The sequence below is a fragment of the Ornithodoros turicata genome, chromosome 1 (genome assembly GCF_037126465.1).
Source record: "Ornithodoros turicata isolate Travis chromosome 1, ASM3712646v1, whole genome shotgun sequence".
In the NCBI taxonomy this organism is placed as follows: domain Eukaryota; kingdom Metazoa; phylum Arthropoda; class Arachnida; order Ixodida; family Argasidae; genus Ornithodoros; species Ornithodoros turicata.
The window spans coordinates 232623885-232642842 of NC_088201.1; the positions used below are offsets into that span (position 1 = coordinate 232623885).

Below are 18958 nucleotides of genomic sequence, written 5' to 3' on the forward strand. Positions count from 1 at the left end.
CACAGTTTCAACGCGTTTGCCACTCAATTTGCACTCCCTATGACGAAAGGGAGGCCACGTGTCGTACTGAGGAACCTCGTGGGAAGGCAGGCGCTACGGTTTTGTCGTGTGGCCGCATAACAATTAGATACCCGCGGCACTAACCACGTACGTTATAGACTACAATACTTAACATTAATCACCGACAATTACTAATGGCTGTGAATATATTTTTGGGACGGGCCAACGACGTAGGCGATCGCCTCATGCGATGAAACACACGAGTTTCGATTAAACACAACCATCTTCGCAATTAAACACCAAAGTTGTTTCCCGATTGTTGGTTCGCCATTCTGGGAGACATGATTTTCGTCACAACTCGTTATGTGGCGAAATCACGTTTGCCGATTAAGACAGAGAGAGAGAGAGAGAAGTATAAAGAACACACGCAAAAAAAATTAACGTACACCCTAAGAAAAAAAGGTAGAATTTCCTACCCAAAGTTGCAGTGGGATGGTACTTCTACCATTTCCTGCCAATTCACACGCTGAAAGATGAAAGTCTGAAGAAAGTTGAAAGCTGAAGAAAGAAAGATGAATGATGAAAATGAATGTATTTGTCCTTCTATGTTGTTGGAGCCTCAGAACATCAGTTCTTTCATGTTTCAATTCACACGCAACTTCTCCCCCGCGGGTATAAGCGGCGGCGTCCCTTTCCCTTGCCCCTCTCCCTCACGTTTGCTCTAAGAGAAAACGGTAGAATTACGTACCCAAGGAGGTAGAACGACAGATTCTACTCTGGTAGTTTGTTTCTCCTCTGCGGTTATGCGCAAAAGGTAAAACTGGTTGGAGTAGAAATGTGGCTGCAATGCAGCTCTACCGAAATGGGTAGAAAATCATACCTTTTTTCTTAGAGCTTAAGTGACGCGCTGATACGTTGTTTCTGTAGAACCCTTAATTCGGTATATACTCACTCTTGTCACACAATCACAATCACACAATCAAATCGCTTCAAATCACAATCAAATCAAATCACACAATCGCTTAAACAATAGCAGATGGTTGTCGCTGTGCAACCTTGACGGAAGTACCAGTCGGCAGACATGCCAAGCACATCTGTGGCAGGTACCGCCAATAAGAACAAATTACGCCAAACAATCCTTAACTTACAGACTTACCATTGTTCTAAATAGCTTCTTTAATTCTAGTATTGATGTTTCACAGATGTCCTCAAGAAATCTGAGAAATATGTTTTCAAGTCAACTGAATTGGTAAACTAGCATTTTGTCGTTCTGCATGTGTGTAATATTATTCCTTTTCCTTTTTCTAAGTGAATTTCATTGATAGCCTTGTATCGGTTATCTCTACTGCGCATGTATCATGCCTTTCAAATATTTGCCTGTATTATTTTCTTTTGTTTGACTCCGCTGTTGTTTGCACCAAATGTAGGGTGGTACCGCCCTAGTCAAGCGGCTTCTGCTGCTTTTTGGCGTACCACCTTGTTTTGTGTTTGACACAAACAGAAATAAATGAAATGAAATGAAATGAAATCAGTAAATGCACTCTCAGTACTTCCGGGTTAAAGAGCTCAATCACCAACGCCAGGAGCAGAATGACTACGAGAGCTTTCATTCTTACAACGTTGCTGCCGACAGGCTTTAGATGAACTGCGTGCGTACCTCTTGCTGCCACTGAATATTAGTACCCAGATCAAATTGTTGTCGCTCTGCCAGCAATTACGCAGTGCAACAGCATCCAACAGTGCAGTTCCGGTAAATTTCACGAAATCGCCAAGGAGAAAATTGATTACTACCTAGAGTCGCGAGTGAAAATATAAAAACAAGATATGTTTGACAGCTTTCATCATCATTGAAAAGGTGCATTCAACCATAGAGGAGGCACGGCGTCTTGCATTACCTCCCCTGCAAAAGCGCACTTCCGTCGAATTCCAAGAAATCGCCAAGGCGAAAGTTGATTACTTCTTGGAGTCACGATTGAAAATATCAAACCAGCATAAGGTCGACACCTTTCATCACTAGTTAAAAGGCGGATGTACAGGTGCGGCACACTAACGGCAGTTTTGGCTGAAAACACACCTGTTTCCTTTCAATGGACCGTGAAATTTGTATCGATGTGGTTCATTACAGCGAACTCTTCTTCTACTACGATCTCGTAGATCCCGTCGTATGAATGTGTGTATGAGTGAGCAAAAATGTAACAGTGAAAGGAGGATGAGTGAGAGAGAGTGACTGGCTTGTCCCTTCAGATGACGCAACCTTTGGAAGTTGCTGAGAAGGCGTGTTAGCTTAGCTCAATTGGTAGAGCCCTGGACCGGCAACCAGAAGATGTGGGTTCGAGTCCTACAGCTGGCTAACCTTTTCAGTGTCTTTCATCTTTCAACGTTAATTTCTTAGGCAAATTGAGGCTTTGTATGTATTTGTCCCTTCTATGTTGTTCCAGCCTCAGAACATCAGGTCTTTCATGACCGACGGCGGTCTAAAGTCGTTGACAGTGGTGGTTGGCGAACAACGTTGGGCCGAGAACCTTGTGCGACGGTTTACGGGCGTGCTATTGAGAGTTTGGCATAATAAAGGCTGGCCAATGTCGGCCCTGCACTGCAAATAAACTCGAAAACAACGGCGCTACTACTCGAAACACAAAAAGAAAGAAAAGACGCTATGCAGTTTTCAGAATTCGACGTATCTGAGTAAATCTCTGCTGCTTGCAAAATTATTGCGAGACGATATGAAGGTTACGGGTACTGAGGCCACCGGGGATCGGCCCCGGTTCCTCCGTCGGTAGCGTGCTGGCTTGCTGACCTCAAGGAATCGAGTTCGACTCCTGCTGTGGGCAGTAGCAGCATGAGGGCCTTCGAGTACGCTGTGTCTGTGGTTTCGGTTGCAAGCTAAAGAGCCGCAAATGGTAGAAGTTACCTGGAGTAAGTCCTATACTCTGGCGCGAACCGCATTTAGCTACACACATGTCGTCTAACCCACCTTCCTTGTGAATCTGGTGACTCCGTTTTGTGGCAGCCAAAAGCCGTTTTGTTTTTTTCTTTTTTGTTATTCTCGTACAGCGATTGTATGCCTCTGTGGCGTCCCGTGGACGACGAAGAAGACGTGCCTCTGCTGGCGCGCGCCACTGCGCCTGCCAGCCAGTTCCACCGGCACCGTCCTAGCGTGAGGCCACATCCATCTGCCCCCTGAGACATTCCATCACCGCCGGTCCGGACTCGTGTAAAGGAACACCACCTCCTCTGCACCTCTATGATTGACACCGAGGGAATGCAACGGCATGGCAGCAGAAGCTCCATGGGACAGCAGTGCTATAGGATCAGAAAACTGCATAACCACGGGCCGTTCCACTTCTTACAAGTGGTCCATAGTTGGCCCATCGTTGCTGTTAAAGGGGCCGCAAACAGGCCGCCATACATTTCACAAATAATGCATCCTATGAAAGAACACAGCTCATTATACCCAAATGCGCATTTCGTTCAGCTAGTGCCACCTCAGTGACCCATATAAGTGCTTTCATAGATGAGTAGCTAGCGCGCCTTTCTTCACCGCGCATACGTCACATGACCACGCAGCCTTTTGCCGTCCAATCTGCGGGCCAAGCTCGAACATGACGTTTCAAATTACCAGCCAATAAACGGGCTTCATTATCAGCGGTGAGGCGGAGTGCTCCGTTCCTTTGCCTTGGACATGGTTCCGATATTCAGCGTCGTGACATCTCCAACATCTTCGGCTGGCACAAACGTCAGCAATTGGGCCTCCTCTTACATGACGCGATTTGAACCTGGGAACCGCCCCAGTCACGACGTGACACTAACCACTGTGCCGCGCGAGCTAGTGACACGATGGTGGCCCAAACCAAAGTACGGTAGCCCAGTCGTCGGAACCATTCGAAGATGACGAAGATGACCCACCGCTCAATATAGCGCTAGAAAAGCTGACCGGGCCACTGCGGAGAAAGACGAAGAAGAAGAAGAAGTTGACCGGGGCTCTACATCGACACGAGTGGTTTTATAGCGGTTCGTAGTAATGCGAGGAAGAAAATATAGCGCAATTTTGTAGTGCTATGTAGCAAAGAGCTATATGCACTGATCTCTATGTATAAAGGCTGGATAGCGGATGGGTGAGGGTATCGCGGGAAAGGATACGACAACCGGCCGCCATATTGCGGTGCTCAAAAGATCGATTACAGCCCATAGGAATGCATGTAAGCTGTGACAAGTTTTGCTGCTTGTGAGCGCTTCCCTTGCTGCTTCGCTAAAATTTTGCCGGGGATCGCTGCAGAAATCCCTCGTGATTGGGTTCCTTACGTTTTTTGTGTGAAATCCCGTCACATACGTGTTATTTCCTGTCTATTTTGTACTCGTGTGAGCGCGCGTCGTTCCAATCTTGCACTTTGAACTGCGATTATGTGATTTGCTGGTTTTGTGTGGTGTTTTATTTGTTGTGTTACGTTTCCTTTGTCGTCCGTCAGCGTGTGCAGCATGTTGCTTCTCGTGTTTCTCCCATTTCCTTTCTGCTCGGGGGTGTGGAATGCCAGGGAGCAGTATTCTCAGAATTGACTCTTGGCATTCAGCAATGTTTGGAACGTTTGTTTATGAAACCACCTTAATATGCTTTGCACAGGAAGTTTAGATATTACTAGTCATGACACGAAATGTCGAACGGCACTAAAGCACTTCCAAAGGACTAGAATGAGATTAAGTATGTGATATAAAGGCTGTATGACGGTAAAAACATATTGACTAGAAATATGTGCACTGGGGAGGGAAATGGCGGTAAAGACAGTTCAAAATGACTAGAGGTAGAGTTAATTAGTCATAAAAAGGCTAAGTAGCAAGGTCTTGTGGTGAAAGCTCCAACATTGAAGTATCACAAGTCCAGTTGCAAAAGTAAGTTTGGAGCAGTTAATCAGGTAAGTGAGTAGTGTGCATTACTGGTTGTTGAATACGATCAACCTTGACAATTTCTTTCGCAGATGAGGCCTGGCTGTCACCTTCTCTGTATATTCCTTGGCAAGGTGGTACAGTCTGATCCTGCTGTAGCACTGGGAAACTTCTTTGATAAGACGGATCACATGGTTTTCATTTGGGCTGCATTCGAACATATGTTGTTGCAAACTGGGGAAGATGGTGGGCAGCAGTGATGTTGATGAGATATGTTGCAAGACTGCTCTCGTTAGAAGCTCCCCAACCTCAGCATGCGGAGGTAAAGATCCATCGGAAATGTTAAGCATCTGCCTAACCAGCTTCTCGGCAATTTTGCAGATGGTGACAACACTGTCGGATGGCATGATAAGCCCACCACGCGACTTTCGGAGCAGTAGTGCACTTTGGGATGCAACATCAGTCAAGGCGTCAATGCACTCTGCACACGAGATCTTTTTTGTAACTGTCTTGACCACATAGCCTGCTATATACCCCACGACATCCTCCACAAAGGTCGTCAGTCGTTCTAAGTCTGGACCTACCCCATAATCGTGGTCCTTGAGCTGCTCCGTGTCAGTGACACCAAAATACCGTGATGTATGGACATCAATCTCATCAGTGGACGCCGCTGCTGCTGCTGTAGAGACTACGGTAAGTATATGAGTGGAGTCCAGCACTGTGCAGTTTCCTCTTCCAGGTTGAATCTCATGGTGTATGAGGAGCCTTTTGTAGGCAGCCATGAAGTGCCATGCTGTTGGATTGTTTGACCACCCACCTCGGCCACGGAGTGCACAGAAAAACAGCTCGAGGTGGTCTTGCGAGAGCTTGTATGTGAGTAGGTATTTCAGGAGAGGGGTGTCACCTGACAGTAGGCATTCACAAAGGCTCTCGAGGCTTGACATGTTCACAAGAAAGCCCAAGAATCCTGTTTTGCGTGGGGACTCTAGGAGTGGCCTCCCACTGCAGTCTTTCAGACCAGCGATGTACCCACGCATCTCAGCAAAAAATGTCATCCAGAGGTGTCTGGTTGCGTGCCGTCATGGAGCCTTGAAGTTCTTAGCCAATGGGTTGCGGGAGTTCATTATGTCAAAGAGGCGGTCAAACTTTCTCAAGAATGTCACCGTTGCCTCGCACTCTTTAAACATCGGAATGTGCAGGTCCTTATCACAGAATTCCAAGGCGTCGGCGACACTCGAACTTATTGTCTGAGCTGCAAGGTTGACTTTCATTTTTTGACTTGTCCAGTCAATGTGCGCTGCCTTGAGCTTGTTGCCTGCACGAAGACCCTCGGATTTCTGCTGCTTGTGTAGGCACACAAGGTAGCTCCACTTGATCATCTTCCCATCGCCATCCTGTAACGTGTCCATGGTAGCCAATGCGTTTCGGATGAGTTTCAGCATATGGCAAGCGTCCAGGATGACATGGACCCTCCATGAAGCATAAGAAGGGTGCTGGAACCACGGTCTGATATTAGGGATTCTCATGTTGGCGCCAAGCTCCTGAAACATCGTGATGTTAGAGCCTAAACCGTCACTGACTATCGTTGCTATGAGGACACCAGTGTCGTGCAACTTCTGAAGGCAGAGGCTGACTAGGTTAGCCTTTTCCTCTCCACTAAGGCTGTTGATAAGAAAGTATGCACATGGCACTTTCCAACTGCCATCTATTGCAACCACGAGGAACACAAGAGCTTGCGTCGCTGGCTCCTGGCTGTCGTCGTTGACTCCTGTGCCAAGGTCTACAAAGCCTTGGAATGAATGTCCTGTAAACTGTATCTGCTTCTTGATACTCATCTCATCAAGCATGAGGGAACACAGGACACGCTTCGAAAGCTTCTGCTGCTCATCTACCTTTGCTTGAAGAGCATCAAATGCCTCCTGCGTAAATCCTGGTTCACCATGGATGGAGCTGTACCATGTCCTCATTGTTGATTGATGAGGTAGTGCCATGTTCAAAGTACGCCTGACCTACTCATATGCCTTGGCTGAATAGAACTGCAGGGTGAGTGCAAAGCGGCGAAGTGTCTCTGGTTACTTTTCCCTGCTTACTTTACCTCCCTTATTTTTCATTGTACGCAGCACGAGATCAAGCTGTACATCGGAGAGCGAGCCACGGAGCATGTCACTGCACTGTGCTGACACAAGAGATTTGTCCCGAAGGTCACTCATTATGCCTTCCACAGTGAGCACCTTCTTTTGCAATCTTGTAGCTTTTTCACGTGTGCACTTTAACTTTTTCTTCACTCTTTCTAGAGCCTCAAGTGTTACGTTGGCCTTTCGCTTGAGTGTGCGTGGACTGTCTCGTACCACATAGCTGTGGTCTGCAGCAGGGTCATGTGGTCGTGTAGCCGGTTGTGATGACGTCCCTGGCTGTGCAACCTCGTTGACTTCCTCCGACTCCACATTGCATATAATTGGGGGGACCCTCCTTGGTTGCACGGTCTGTGTGAAAATGTAAGGGCAGATATTGCAAAATGTTTGTGTTCGTCAGTTATCCTAAGCAGGGAGAATAAAGAGTAGACGTTCGAGGTTGAAAAATTATTTATTGTCTGAGTAAACATTCTGGAACGTACCAAAAAGATGTGTGGCTGGTGTGTTAGTATATCTCACAAATGAGTTATGTTGGGCAAAATTTTCATGCAGTACCTTTTTCAAATGCAAATTTGCAATACAAATTTTCATGCATCTTAGTATTGTCCTATGCAATATGAAGTGGCTTTTAACTGCATGTGAATGCATAATTCAGGAGTGTATTTGTATATTGGACTAGCTGCTGCATAATGTACCCTTCATGCAATACTGATTCTAGTCAGCAACCATCACTTGAAACTCATGATTCATAGAACAGCATGATTCATAGAAGCCAGATTTTCATGCAAATACATACTTTCAACCATGCATGCTTTTTGTACACTGCTTAATGTAAGATACTGTTGCCCCAGCAAATTTGTTAAATGTTTTAAATGCATGCAAGTGCATTGCTAGAAGTGCATATATCGAGCAAGTATAATGAATTTTTCATCCGTGTTCATCCAGCTTTTAGTGCATATAAATCCAGCCTCTACATATGATGCATGCATTATTACTTTTTTGGAGGTGCTCTGGGAAGTCGAACTTGGTGGGCACAGCGTCAGGCCTCAAACGAACGATCTGCCCCGTTCTGTCGAAGCAGCTGTCTTCAAAATGTTTGCTGCAGACCACTGATGTCTTCGACGGCGTCCAGTCCTTTCGCCTGACGTTTACCACCCACTTTTTTAAAAGGTCCGTGCGGCTGTGAGGGAACCTGCATTAAACCATTTATGCCATGAATTGCGGCAGGGATGACAAGGCTGATCCAGGCAAGCAATTGGGCGATACCGTCATCGCCAAACTCAATGGTAGATCCCACACCTGACAAGTGCGCTTCAACACCTGCTGCGTGCTGAGGCCATGCAGAGAACTGCATGAAGTCTGTACTATCACAATGACTCTATCCAGATAAAGTACTCCTTAAAGTTTAGATCTTGAAGTACGAGTCACAAAGTTCCGCGCACATGCTCAACGGCTACGTTTTGTCGCCCCGCTCGTGGACTAATAAATCACATATATTTATAGAACTACGTCACTTACTTGTGAAATGTCGTTCCCGGTGCCTTGCCAGTACGGGCAGTACATCCATAGCCACAGCAGGCGGGCATGACACGATAAAAATGTTACGCAAAGGCGCATGCAGAATATGCAGGTGTAGTCGCGAATGGCAATGTTTTGAGCTTCCCAAGATGGCGGCCGGTGACCGTACGGTTGCACCCTCAATCCGCTATCCAGCCTATTACTATAGAGATCAGTGGCTATATGTGCATCCCCGGATATTCATTCGCGCTCGCGGTGTGCTGCGCGGAATACGTAATGCGCGTGTGATGTCAAAATTGGTTGTAACTCTTTACATTTTGAACAGAATAAAGGCCAGCTCCCACATATAGCACTTTGCTACATAGTACTAGAAAATTGCACTATATTTTCCTCCTCGCTTTGCTACGAACCGCTATAAAACCGCTCTTGTAGAAATAGAGCCCTGGTCAACTTTTCTAGTGCTATGTTGAGCGGTGAGTCTGCGTTAACCAATCGTGAGCTTCTTTCAGCCGTGATGTCGCGGAAGCTGGAGTATGTTTTGCTTCCGATCACTCGAAACAGCAAGGCGGAAAGTCGACGACGACGACGACGTGAAAATGGCCACGAGTTTCACCTGCCAATGCATGGGTGTTTGGTTACTAATACCCCTGTCACACGGCGAAACTAAATGTCATTCCCAACGAACCACATTCGTATGAATGTCATTCGCAAAGGCTAGGCGTAGCTACACGGCAAAGAGAAATGACATTCCGTGCTCATGATAATGGCGATTCGTGAAGTAGTTGGACAGCTTCCATACGACTGTGCATGCACTCAATCTTTACATACTTTTGCGTGTTTCTGAAAACTGCGTTCAACATCGCGTCTTCGAACCTGCGCTTTGCTTTGAGTCCGTACTCTGCATGTCGTACCACGACCTACTACTATACTAGAGACCTGGACATCCGCAAAGCTCCCAGCGCTGAGGTAGTAGTTCTGGTAACCGCCGCTTGGCTATGGGATTTGGCGCTATTTCGCACTATTCGTTACCACGTGACTTGCCGAAACCGCGGCAATGCATGGTGGGCTGTGTTGACAACGGCGACGAAGCAGTGAGAGAGAGGATAGCGCGTGCTTAGCAACAGCTTGGTAGCACGAAAGACGGTGGCAAGGGCCACAGCAACATTCCCTCTCCCCAATAATGCTATGTGGCGCTTGCAGTGGCCACTACCGTAACTATCCCATGACCCGGCTCTCCCATAGGCGATTGCCAGTTGTCCAGGTCTCTAGTATAGAGTAGGTCGTGGTCGTACAAGGCCGAGGCCAAGTCGAGTACGCATCTCGACGGAGGAGGGGAGGAGGTCACCGAACAAGATGGCTGATCGCGCTGAGAACGATTTTGCGGCTGGCGATGAGGAATGCAAGCGTACAATAGCCGAGCTCTTGTGTTTGAGAGTGAAGAAGGAAAGGGACCGTAGACGTCTGCTGCTTTGCTTTGTGCTACTGAACCCAGGATCTTCCGAGAACGTTGGGCTTTCGAGAGGAACGAAGGTTGGTTTGAGGACACATTGCCCAATTTAGGAGAGTTCCTTTTCAAGGAAGCGCTTCGGGTGTGCCCCGCAACATTTCGATACCTGGTAGAGCCTTGCAGGGATGTTCTGGAGCATGAAAGCGCAAATATGAGGGCCGCGATATCTGTTGAAGAGAGCGTTGCTGTTGGACTCTATCGGCTGTGCTCAACCGCGGAAGACAGAACAATTGCCCACTTGTTTGGAATTGGCCGGTCAACTGTCAACACTGTGTACAGACAGTTTGTGACGGCAGTTATAGAGAAGCTTGAAAGCGAATGGCTACGTATGATTCGTCCCGAAGCAATGGCTGCGCACTTGCGGGAGTTCTACGCAGTCACCGGCTTCCCGCAGGCTCTGGGCGCCTTGGACGGCTGCCACTTCGCAGTATCTCCGCCCGAGAAGAACGCTGTCGACTATCACAACCACAAGGGGTGGTAAGTTGCTGTACTGCATTTCTTTCAGTTGTAATAAGAATGTCAGTGCACACTTGCTTGTGTTGCGGTATATTTTATGTCATTAACGTGGATTTCATGAACCGTGTCTGTATGCGGTGACGCTAATGTGAAGGGGTTTTTACAGAACCTTTTGAATCCACCAAGGTAGAAATTTGGGGTAGTTGGTACATAGCCATGAGTAAAATCTTGCAGCCAAAGAAAGGACGAAGACACGACGGTAGAAACACACAACAGCGGGATAATTAATTAATTAGAGATAATTAATAGATAATTAATTTGCCTCCACCCCTTCTGGGCACCTTGCGGTGCACTGTCGCACTTGCAACTGTAAACCACTGTTCGAAGCTACAACCATTTGGGCTCGCTTCAAAGAAAAGAATGTTCGAGAGATTGTGGAGGCCTCCCTAATCTCCTCACTGGGAGATAAGTGTGTTAGTCAAACTTTGTCCCTCTTACCAGTCGACATTGACTATCTTGCAGGAGACTAACTTTTGTTGGAACTTGTTTATCCTCACTTTTATCACTATCTGTGTCCTACTTTCTTGCGCCTTTTAACTGACATATTGTCAATAAATCCTTTAGTTGAGAGCCGCTGTTGTGTGTTTCTACCGTTGTGTCTTCGTCCTCTCTTTGGCTGCAAGACTTTACTCATGGCTTTTGAATCCATCGCATGTTTCTGAACAACATTCCACTGGTCTCATATTTGTTTTTACTGTTTCCCGTTGCAGGTATAGCGTGATACTCCCGGCACTGGTTGAACAACCGGTACAGGTTCCGATACGTCAATGTGGGAAGCCCAGGCAGGTGTCACGATGCTTATGTGTACGCTCGTTCCAGATTTCGCTAATTGGTGGATAGTGACTCTTTCCAGTTTCCCGCATCAGTCATTGAGGGACTTCCTGTCGTCCCACTAATAATTCTGCGCGATCAGGCATTTCCCATGACACCAAACCTGATGAAGCCATACCCAACTGCAGTAGCTGAAACACCCGAGGCACTTTTCAACTATAATTTGTCAAAGTCCAGGAGGATCGTGGAGAATGCCTTCGGAAGAGTAAAAGCTCGTTTCAGGTCATCATGAAAAGGCTAGAGTGCACCCTGCCAAATGCCAAACAAGCTATCAGGGCCGCATGCATACTGCACAACATATGTGAGGACCTGAGAGACAACATCGAACACCAGTGGGAGCAAGACGTGCATCAGCGTGACATGCGTTATGAGCGGCCACGCCATCACACAGGGGTGTCTCGTCATGGAGGTGAAGAAGTGAGAGGTGCGCTCAGACAGTACTTTGTCAAGAAATGTCAGCTGACTACGTGAAAGAGGAACGTGGTGCTGCAGTGCTTATCAGTTGTCGCACGGGTGTGCATGTAATTACTACAATATATTTGTATTAGTGTTATAGTAACAGGCAAAAATGGGAGAAGTCTAGCAAGTGAACAAAATAAGTATTTAGAGAGATTGGACCATTTATTTTGCTGAAAAACAAGCTTTCGGACGGAGTCCGTTCGAAAGCTTGTTTTTCAGTAAAATAAATTTCTCTCTAATAACTCTTTAAATACATATTTTATTAGTGTTATAATACGAGTTTAAAAATTATCAGTACTCTAAAGTGTGTAATCCAGTGTGTATTCAAACGAGATGCACGTCATTACACATTTGTGCTGTTTAATTTTTTTTTCAGTGGCTTTGTCGGTATTGTACCTGATGGTATTCACAAAGCATATGGTTGAAACCATTTTCAGGCCTAGAGAAGGCTCTGATCTTTGTTAACTTCTGAAACCTGTACGCTGTTCGGTGTAGATCCTGTATTTGTAGGGTTTAATAACAACTTATGTTAATCAGCTTTGGTGGAGAGACTTTGCAAACCTTGTGCTTACATCAAGCACAAAATAACCTGAAAGCTCCTTTTTGGAAGAAGTGGTATTATCCAGCAAAATGAATATTACATGTGCATTGGTGCCTCCGAAAGCCAAGTTCTAGAGGAATATGTATTAACCGTATTCCTAATCCATTATGCAGTATTGCGAATTATACTACGTGGCATCCAAAGTGTTACTGTATTAGTGTTATAATGAGGTGCTTCCATCAAGTTTAAAGTGTTATGACAATACAAAAACCAGTATTTCTGCCCACTCAGACCTGTGTATGGGCTTGAATACAAGTTTCATACTTTTTTTTTTTCTCTGTGCCTGTGCTTTTACAGGTACTGCTACTGATTTGTATCAACATGCTGCAAAGAAGCAAAGAGAAAGGTGTCGATGGCGGCCCATTTATTTTTCTAAATACTTTACAGATGCCTCAATTAAAAGCTTTTCCGTTGTTGCTGCTTGCTCGATTACTGCTATCTCTCTCTTTCTTAATTCTACCTCCTCTTTTCGAGCTTCTCTCAATTCGCAACGCAGCTGTCGTTGCTCCTCAATCAGTTGTGGAATTAATGTCCTGTGCGCTGCCTGCTTTCTCTTTGGAACATTTTGGCGCACTTGTGCATCTTCACTTGACGTAGACGGTGCTGGACTCTCTGAGCCATTGCATGGGGGTAGTTGGTACCGTGTCGTGGGCTCAGGATCCTGAAGAGGATAATCCATTTCGTGCGGACCAGATGCACTGACATCTTCGCCAATGTTGTGCTGCATGTTGTAGATGATCTGAAAACGTAGCAGCAGGATTAGTACGTATACGCCATTGACGAGCAATAAGTAACTTTCATAGATTTTAGAGCAAGCCCAAAAGCGCGCAAGTCGTTTTATAGAATAGCACCATGTATCTGTGCAGTTACAGGTAAGTGAAAGGAAAATAATATTGTTTTCGTACTTGCTAAACAGATGAATTGTCGCTGCAGGTAGTTTCTTCCACTAGACTACTCCCGTTAACAGGAAGAGACCCTAAAAATCTGTGGTTATACCAATAGCACTTCCACTGGTTTCCGCCTGACCCCGTAGTTTTCTTTCGAATCTCTCTCCTAAAAAAAGTAGCATTCAGAGGCCACTGGGGAGGTGTTGTTCAGGACGATAGTGAGGTTTGTTCTTAATGCAGAGCACTATCAGCCACGATACGTGTTTACTAACGAATTACGGTGATCGCTTTAGTATCGATATGAGTCACACAAGAATGAGGGTGATTGTTTCGGCATAGCAAAGAGTCGTACACAGCTACTTCAAGCACGCGCAAAGACACCAAGTTATGTTTCCTTATAGAAGACACTGCACTTACCTGTACCTGTTGCCCAAGTTTTCTATCTTTGTTTTCACTTCCCTTACGGTCATTGCGATCCCCTGGGGTGCAAAGCTTCTCAGTTACCGATATGTAGACTTTAAAGTTGCGCTTTGCCCGGCACAGATCGCCAAGGTGGTCTTCCTATAGCCTAATTACAGCGAACGTTTCGTGATCTGTCCACTGAGTCCGTTCTTTTTCCTCACGCGCAACAGCTGATACGGGTGGAACTACACTCTTAAAAATGAACTTCACCACATAGCACGCTCCTAGCCAACCATCACCCCGAATGACAACGTTCTCGCCCCTGACTTGCTGAAAACGGGAGGAGGAGCCTATTTTGTGATATTATGCACGGCACAAAATTGGCTCCTCCTCCCGTTTCCAGCAAGTCAGGGGCGAGAACGTTGTCATTCGGGGTGATGGTTGGCTAGGAGCGGGCTATGTGGTGAAGTTCATTTTTAAGAGTGTACAGTGGCAGTGGCTGTAGGCGAGACTTCCGTGATGATGTCCGCCATTGTGCTGAGTCATGGCGTCCGTGTTGACAGCGGACGAGAGTAGTAGGGTGGTATCGTGTCAACATTACTTTACGTCTGCCTTCCTCATCTCATATGTCGCCATTTTTACAAAAATTAACAACTGTACATTTTTGGGTCGCATTTCTGTCGTTCTGAATGCTTGGCGTTGTTGTTTCTCACTGCTTCTCACCAGCTCCGGTGGCACAGCGGTAACGCGTGCGCTTGGAGACTGGGAGGTCCGCGGTTCGTATCCGCGGGCCGGCTGTGCCGTCTGGGGTTTTTCCTGGGTTTCCCTCAGATGTGTAATAGGCGTATGCCGGCACAGTTCCCCTGAAGTCGCCCATGGACGCAGCTATCCTCCCCCCGAGCGGATTCCGCTCGGTCTTCCACTTCACCCTTTCCTCTCCTCCTCTCCACCACCTTTCTCTTCCCGAGAAACATGCCGCCTAATCAGGCAGGCAGACCTCTCGGGTTCCTCCCAACTACACTCCTCCTCCTCCTCCTCACTGCTTCTCTGCCGTCCAAGGTATGCAGTTCGTGTGAAGAGGAAGAGTGAATCAGTTCCTTGAACACATTGGGACCGTACATTGCAACCGTGTAATGTCACTGTAGAAACTGTAGATACCACTGAAGAAATGACATTCGTACGAATGCCATTCGTTGGGAATGACATTCCGTTTGCTCGTGTGACAGGGCTATAAGTCTGGTATCGCGATCACAGCATCGAAAGTGTCATCCCCCTTGATGCTGCGGATACCCGACGCCGACAGTAAGCAATCAGAGTAGCACCGGTGCATCAAGTCGCAAAGAGATATTCCGTGAGCCCAGCAGGATAGCGCTATGTGCTCGGTTGTATGTGAGAACGGCAAACGCAAAAATAGCGCTAGGTTTCGAGCGTTATTTTCTAGCCCTATAGAGCGAAGCGCTATATGTGGGAACTCGCCTTAAGACTCACATTCATCTTGTCCATTGCCGCAGGTAAGCTGAACACTTGATCGTAATTGATGAGGAGTGCGGCACGTAAAAGGAAATGGCGCAGTCAATATTTAATTCGTATGCAGGCGTCTTTTGCTTTCGAAAGTGGACCAAGTGAATCAATCAATAAATATATGAATAAATACATACATGCGTAAATAATAATGAATAAATGATGAATGAATGAATGAATGAATAAAACATGCCTAAACCGATAGCCTAAATGGCAAGTACACCTTTTTTTCACCAGCATGCACTGAAATCGAGATTGTATTTCCTAATGCATTGTATCGATATGTGTTTGGCCTCTGCACCTTCTTGACTGACACTCCATTTGAACACGAGATGTTTCCATTTATAAGGAATCAATCACCTTCCCCCTACTGTATTACAACATCATTTCGTAAGCGGCACCTTGCCTTTCACTCCTGAATATTTCTTGCAACATATGAGACAATTGGCAAACAGCTTGCTGGCTTAGGAGTTAGGTCAGTGCACCGGCTCATACAAAAGCGATGTGAAGCGAATATTACCCAACTTTCATGTATTGTTGTCTGGCACAGCATATCATTGCTATTGTTGTTGCGTATTATATTGTTGTCTGGCATCATATTTCTCGTAGAATGTCTGCAGTTCTCGTGCTACTCAATTAGACACGCGCCAAAATAGCACAGACAACCTCTGTAATTCGGCATTGTTATTCTCGATTTAATCAGTGCTCACATAACGGGGACGAAAACAGACTGGGATTGCCTGTCGTTGTTCTTGTTATATGCTTACGCCGTGATTAGTTAAGTAGTTCGCAAATTGTCTGAGTGGCAAGCGAGCAGGTGTTTCCACCGAGCACTCATCGCCACGGAACGTTCGTCGGAAAATGATTGTGTTATTTATTTATTTATTTATTTTTTCCAAAGTGGCTTGGCACATATAGACGCTGCCCATCTATGACGTATCATTGTACGTCAGCGTGACGTTGCGCCTGCAAGGGAGGTGCACGCTCTCAACGCTCCGCCTACCATATGCAACGAGGGTTCAAGCGGGAATGGTACGCAGTTTGCGGCTGAGCGTTCCCGGCAGCACTCGCCCACATGAAACGGAAGTTGCGGTGCTGAGCTCTACGAGCTGAGCATGACAAAGAACTTGCGGAATGAACTGCATCAGACGCGGCGACAATGTTTTTAATGTGAAATTACGTTATTTACTCGCTGGTAAAATTGAACTGAGGTATTTGAGTTTGATGCAGAGTCCTGATGATGCTCGAGTGCTTATCACTTACGAACAGCGGCCACCATTTTGAAACATAGTCAATCACTATCGCTTTCTAAGGAATATCCTTGATTGTGGCCCGTTCACTCATCTCTCAGTACGTACGTCGGCGATGAGGACATGCTGCAAGATTTCCTTTCCTAGCGTTTTTCGAAAGTTAATCGAGGTGCCTTCCAACTCAGCAGGTGACTCTCTCCTACTGTCATGTAGGCACTGGCGCAAAATGTGGACAACGTCTATTGTCTATTGACGTCGATGCCTGACCGCAATGATCCTCAGCAAACTCCTAATACCTTGTATTGGTCATGTTGTTACGTCATTTTGGTTATAACATCCACGAATGTTTGTTGGTGGCCTTGGTCGCCTTGGTGACCTTGTTGCGAGATGCGTCAAAATAAGAGAGAAGATAGGCGGTAATTTCAACATGAAAATGACTGAAGCTGTGTGAAACCTGAATTTCCTTTCGCTCAAAAGTACGTCAGACCTGAAGCAGCTACGTAGGTCCCCAACTCACTTACTGGGCGCCGCAAGGGCCCGTGTGCAAGCAGCACGGACAAATGCCACGAAACAGCAGCCAGTGAGGAAAACTACCACTTGAAGCGTTCTAGCTGATCGTATAACCTATGGGAATGATACTCTCTACACCGACTACACCAATTAGCATATCTCTTTTCGCCACATCACAATGAAGAATCCGCATTTCGTTTCGTATGACACGAAAATGATTAATCTGATCAGACGCTGATCAGGATATCAAACCATAAATAAAGAAAAAAAACTGACTATCTGGGGAATGGTTATGGTCAGTGAAACTCCAGAAGGGTTTACCTGGGTCACTATTGTATTGTGCATAATCAGATGTGTTTCGTCCTTAAAGATCAGGTCCCGGGGTGCCTTCGCTTTTTAAAACTGTAACGAAATTCCGGAAGCCGATATCGAACTGTGTCTGAAACCACCCTTGATTTCCAGAAAACGGCCACGTATTTTAAATAATCGTAACTAAACTATTCCGAACCAGACATGGGGCCGCCATTTTTATGACGGCAGTGGTTCATGCGGTCTATATCGCTGACGTAATTGATATCAGCGTTCTTTCAAGATATACCCTCCCTCTCTGCAGAGCTTATGGGAATGCAGACTGGCGATTGTGGCAGGAAGCGTCTGCTCGATCGATGTAGGCTTCTTTATTGCGGTGTTATTCTTTTTTCTTTTTTATGTGTGGTATGGTTTGCCGATGCCAAAACACGTTGTTCATAGAACCTGTGCAGTTACGATTCGTGGAATTATGCTTTCGCGTTGCCGGCCTGCGGCTAACTGGCGAAGAGCACAATGTATGCCACTTATCGCCAACCCAGCTCTGCTACGCCTACATGCAAAAAATATGTTTTTGTTGGAATTGTAGTTATGTTTCATAAAGTAAGTTGATTGCTTGCTTAACTGCAAGGCTTCCCCCTCTTGTGTCGTTACGGTGCACCACTGCTGAATCAATTGCTGCTTGTGAAGTCATGCACTGCGCACGTATCCGCAGCAACACCGAATATCCTCTTGATGTATGAATAACGTGCTAATGTTCGTGATCGGATTCTTACGTCCGATGGATATCCCTTATACGTCCAGTGCGGCTGAAGACCCAATATCCGTGTAACGTCCAGCACGGATGTCCCTGGGAATGCCAAACACAGGACGTTGTAGTTCGTGCGTGCCGCGCACCGCCATGGTAGGCCGCAAGCAACATTTCTCAAACAATTTCGACAAATTTGGTTTCTTATGGGTCCTAGCAACATTCAGTAAGAGCTGGCATTATTGTCTCACAAGGGTATCTCACAAAAGTATCTGTAGATTTGAAAATTTCTGGGAAAGTATATTGAATACCACTCTGATCTGATCAGAAAACGCTCGCGAAATTCAAGCGCTTACTCTTAAAATTGGACATGGGCGAGCTTTCACTCATGCAAGCCTATACGCGCCCCAGAACCCCTTAGACCTACCACACTCAATAAGCCTGGTGCACGACGTCTGGAGGCGCTCCGAACCGTATTTTACAGCGCCAGTTGTGGTCAGTACACACGGGCATGTATCCCCTACACTGCGGTTCGTAAAAATCGAGGCGACGTCATATCCGTAAAACACATGTCGTTCCCGGTACAGAGGTAGGGCAAGGAACACGCCGGACAGGATCGTAAGGGCGCTCTCCACATGATGAGGGAGTTGGATATGCGGTCGCCAAGCGAAACTTTAGTGCTACAGGCCATTAGGGTGCATGATCTTGCGCTCACATTTTGTACTCGTTCGAGATTGATACACTATGGAAAGCCGGCCATGTGAGCAGGCTATGTGAGCCCCGACCCTCATTTCTTTTTTGGGGGAGGAGGGGGTCGAAGCGCGTAGCAAGGGGTAGAAACCTATTTTTATCACGAAGTTGAATGACGACGATACAGCGACGGGGCGACTGT

General features: G+C 46.4%; 1 protein-coding gene across 1 annotated transcript; it reads left to right on the forward strand.

Moving 5' to 3' along the window:
* Positions 1-10186: 10186 nt before the first annotated feature.
* LOC135396090 (uncharacterized) lies at positions 10187-13144 on the forward strand. Its single transcript, XM_064627132.1, has 4 exons — positions 10187-10512; positions 11262-11298; positions 11405-11587; positions 13040-13144. Exons 1-4 carry the CDS (start codon positions 10187-10189, stop codon positions 13142-13144), a joined length of 651 nt encoding a protein of 216 aa, XP_064483202.1.
* Positions 13145-18958: the final 5814 nt, after the last annotated feature.